This window comes from Rhea americana, unplaced genomic scaffold, assembly GCF_003343005.1.
Source record: "Rhea americana isolate MKP2758 unplaced genomic scaffold, rheAme1 scaffold_194, whole genome shotgun sequence".
NCBI lineage: Eukaryota > Metazoa > Chordata > Aves > Rheiformes > Rheidae > Rhea > Rhea americana.
The window spans coordinates 292,624-296,750 of NW_028186083.1; the positions used below are offsets into that span (position 1 = coordinate 292,624).

Below are 4,127 nucleotides of genomic sequence, written 5' to 3' on the forward strand. Positions count from 1 at the left end.
GTGGCCCCACAGCCATCGCAGCCCCGAGCCTACGGCCCCCTCCTCGGAGCTGGCCTAGTCTCCTTGGAGGAACGGCTGCAGGACAGCGGTGCAGCTCCCGGTCGGCCTCAGGATGGAGCAGGGGATGTCCCCACACCCACATGGGCCACATCCTGCCCCAGCAGCCCGGGAGGTGGCAGCAGACGGTGCCCAGCCCCAGCCGGAGCTTTTTGACGCAACCTATGAAATCCAACACCCACAGCAATTTTTTTTGCTCTGTGTAAACAACCTCCCCGCAGCTCCAGSCGTTCCCCTAACCTGACTTCCAAGAAGCGTGTCCCAACAAGTGATGCCTGCTCTTTAGTCAGAGCCCTAAGATTGGAAACGAGCGGATTAAAAATTAAAAAGAAAAATAAAATGCATTCACTTTTTTCCATCTTCCCATGTTATAAAGGAAGGGGGCAGTATATTTMCACTGGAGGCCAACAGCAAACAGGTACGAGAAGCCAGGCTAAACCATCTCAACATGTTCATCTTCATCTGATCGCACGGGTTGCAGCCTGATGCTTTTTGCAGATGCTGTTTTCTAACACACATTTTGGGAAGAAAAACCCAAGTTTGGAGTGAAGGAGCTGACCCCCTCAGAGGAGACACAGCTCTGGCAGCAAAGCTCATGACCGCTGGGCGATGGTGGCCAAAAAGCTTCTCCCCAAAATCGATCCTGGTGGGGAAAAGGAGCTCCTCCCCGGCGCTCAGCTCTGCCAGGCGCTGCGCACTGCTGCGAGCYGGGAGCGACTCGCCAGCACGGCTGAGCTGGTGTGAAGGGAAAACGCATCTCCCTCCCGGTCACCGCTCCCTTTCCCACAGTAAAGACGAGACAAGGCAGCAAAAAACAAAAATAAACCACAGTGCTAAGAGTAACAACAAGACTTTATTATATGAATTACTATTAAACATCTTTAAGAAAAAAATCACTTAGGGTAACAAATTCTAAAATRGCAACACTCACAAATGTCACAGAAGGTTTTTGTTTTTGTTGTTCTTTTTAMACCACTCTGTAAAGAAGTGATACAAATGTCACTGAGAGTGGTACATTTTTAYAGAAGAAATGCATTTTGGCTCCTAAGCCTGTTTTAGTGGCCTTTCTACTCATTAGACCTATTTAAAAAAATAAAAATAAAAAAAGGAAATAAAGTGGCATTTACCAGGCTGTCTAGCCGCTGTTAAGCCAGTGAGCCCAGCCGGATTCGCCCGTGCTATGATATTAGAGGCTCGCTGCCCCGGCCGCGGCGCTCGGGCTGCCTCGGACCCGACCGGCTCGTAAAGCCCCGCCGTGCCGGACGAGCAGGGCGGCAGCCCGGGCTCCCGCTCGGCTGCCTGCAGCGGCTTTTTGCGCTCACGGAAAGGCAGCTGAAAGCTGAGCTGCAGTAGCCCAGCGGCGCTGGAGCGTTTACGAGCTGGTCCAATTGCATGCTTGATTTTCTTCCAAATATGCAGTGAGCTGCTTCGGATAGAGAAGGAGCAACAACAGCTGCCTTTTAATCCCAGGGCCAGCGCAGGGCAGGGGAAAAGCCCCTCCTCTGCCAGGACCAGAAAGTCCCTCCCTGCTCCTAAAGGGCCTTCTGTTTCCAGCGGCAAAATGCCAACTTCGCACTTAGCCATGCAGACGGACGGACGGACGCTCTGCCGCAGTATCGGCCGTGCTGCAGYGCCCGGCTCCGGAGAGCAGCGTCCCTCCGGCACCCACCGGCAGCCGCCGCCAGCACGCCGTTATTACAGGGGTCTGCCGGCCGCCGGGACGCGGGGTCTCCGCCTGCCTTGGCGAGAGCAGCGCTGGCCCCGCGGCCGGAYGAACGGGGACGGCTGGCTCGCCTGYGGGTCTGCGCTTTGGAAACCGAGACCGTGCAGGGGTGCTGGGGCGATGCCCGCGTTTGGGGTTCTCCGGCATTGCCCGCACCCTCGGACGCCCGGAGCGCGCCCGCCGCCAGCCAGGGCGAAGGCAGCGTGGCCACCGCAGGCGCCTGGGCCGTGCCGCGCTGGGAAAAACCTTGGCGCCCGCTCCAAAGGCATCCCGGCTCTCGGGCAGAGCTGAAAAGCAGCCGGCCGGGAGGCAGCGACGCAGCGGGGCCCGCGAGCCATGACGCAGAACGGGAAAATCCGCCTTCACCTCCCGCACCGAGCGGCGAACAGGTCACACCGGTAACGGAGGAGAGAAGGCGCTGGTGGGAGCGATTTCTGGCTTAACGCTGCTCACTCAGCCCTTCCGCGGGGAAGGAGGCTTTTTGCGTAATTCTCTGCAGCCCGGCAGCATCTCTTAAACCCGCGGYGTGACGCCGAACCCGTGCCCGCGCCCGCTGCGGCGGGGATCGTGCAGGCAGCAAGCAGGCCTGCCCGCGGCACGTCCCACCTGCGCCGGCCGCGGCCCCGCCGCGCGGGAGGGGAGGCATCTGCGCTTCAGGGCAGTTTTAGCAATGCCAAAGGCAAAGGTGGGATTCAAAGTGAAACGCCTAGGAAAAGAAGGCTTTTCCTTTTATAAGCAACAACTTATATTATTCTGGCTATTACCTGCTCTGAATCTCTGCTCGTTACTCAYAGCAGTAAGACAGCATTTTTTTTAGGTTCTCCTTTCCACGTGTGTTTTTTCTTCTCCTGTGTGTGCAGAGTAAAGTTAAGTCACTACCGAGATATGTTCGGGAACACTCCAGCCAAGCGGGATCCCGCGCTCCGACGCATCCTCCTTAGCACAACGGGTCTTCTCCCTTCCCATAGCGCCGCGCGGGCCGAGGGAGCAGCAGGCACCGGCCGCGGGCCCAGGCGATCCACCAGCTCYGCCGCAGCGACTCACACCAGCTGCTACGCTTGGGGCGTTCTTGGCTGATTTACTAGACAGGAAAAGTTGCTTTCAGACCTCTGGTAAGAAAACACTGTGCCTCACTTCGATCCTTGTCCTTCAGAGGAGTACAGCAGCAGAGGGGGAACAGCCAAAAACTGGGTTATTTGTGGTTGGGATTTTTTTTTGTTTTCCTTTTTCAGCCATCTTCTTGTTAAGCCTTTTACATGTTCTGTTCCAGCGAAAAACCCCGGCTCTGGCACCTAGGGGAGAGGTGGCAAGAGCAGGGGAGGAAGAGTGGGCTCCATCAGAGCTGCCTCGTGGTGGGCACSAGGACAACCCCATGGTGGCACATGGGACATCAGCACGCGGGACACCAGCACGTGGGACATCAGCACGTGGGACACGGGCACGTGGGACATCGGTCCAACCCGGCCACCCAGCTCAYGCACGGGACAGACGGATGGGGCAGCTCTCGCGCGAGGGTTCGCTCACCGCTTACTGCCCGTCCCTCGGCGGCTCCTCCTCCTCCCGGAGCTGCGGCCGCCGCGCGTGGACGTCTTCGTCTGAAAGGCAGGCGGCCGCGGAGCGGGGTCAGCCGGGCTGCGGTGCCTGCGGGACCCCGCGTGGGGCCGGCACGGGCACGGGCAGGGGAGCGCGCGCCCGCCCGGGGATCCCAGCGGGCCGGGCGCCAGCAGCGTGGGCCCGGCTCGGCCCCCCCGGGGGTTTCTTACCGCACGAGTGTCCCTCCACGTCGTCGAGCAGGTTGGCTGTGGAAGCCGCGGTCCCCAGCCTGCAGCTCCGCTAAGGAAAATCAGCCAGGGGCCGGCACGGGGCCACGGCACCACGAAGAGCCCTGCATGAGCCACTGCCCTGCTGGGAGCTTGCTGGCGCCATGGGAGCACGATCCAGGGAGAGCATCCCCGGCACCCCGGGGCAGGATCCGGGGAGAGCATCCCGGCACCCTGGGGACATGATGCAGGGAGAGCATCCCGGCACCCTGGGGCAGGATCTGGGGAGAGCATCCCGGCACCCTGGGGCAGGATCCGGGGAGAGCATCCCAGCACCCTGGGGACATGATGCAGGGAGAGCATCCCGGCACCCTGGGGCAGGATCCGGGGAGAGCATCCCGGCACCCCGAGGGCAGGATCCGGGGAGAGCATCCCGGCACCCTGGGGCAGGATCTGGGGAGAGCATCCCCGGCACCCTGAGGGCAGGATCCGGGGAGAGCATCCCCGGCACCCTGGGGCAGGATCCGGGGAGAGCATCCCGGCACCCTGAGGACACGATGCAGGGAGAGCATCCCGGCACCCTGGGG

The 4,127-nt window shown here is 60.6% G+C and overlaps 1 protein-coding gene across 1 annotated transcript in view; it reads right to left on the minus strand.

Annotated features, from left to right (window-relative positions):
- Window positions 1–914: 914 nt before the first annotated feature.
- The window catches only part of CUEDC1 (CUE domain containing 1), a 7,367-nt gene continuing 4,154 nt past the window's right edge, over window positions 915–4,127 (minus strand). The window contains exons 5-7 of the mRNA XM_085302939.1: window positions 3,544–3,602; window positions 3,312–3,375; window positions 915–2,861 (exon numbers count right to left, since the gene is read on the minus strand). Coding sequence (XP_085159065.1) covers window positions 2,648–2,861; window positions 3,312–3,375; window positions 3,544–3,602 — 337 coding nt within the window. The 3' untranslated portion in view covers window positions 915–2,647. The remainder of the gene's footprint in view (window positions 2,862–3,311; window positions 3,376–3,543; window positions 3,603–4,127) is intronic.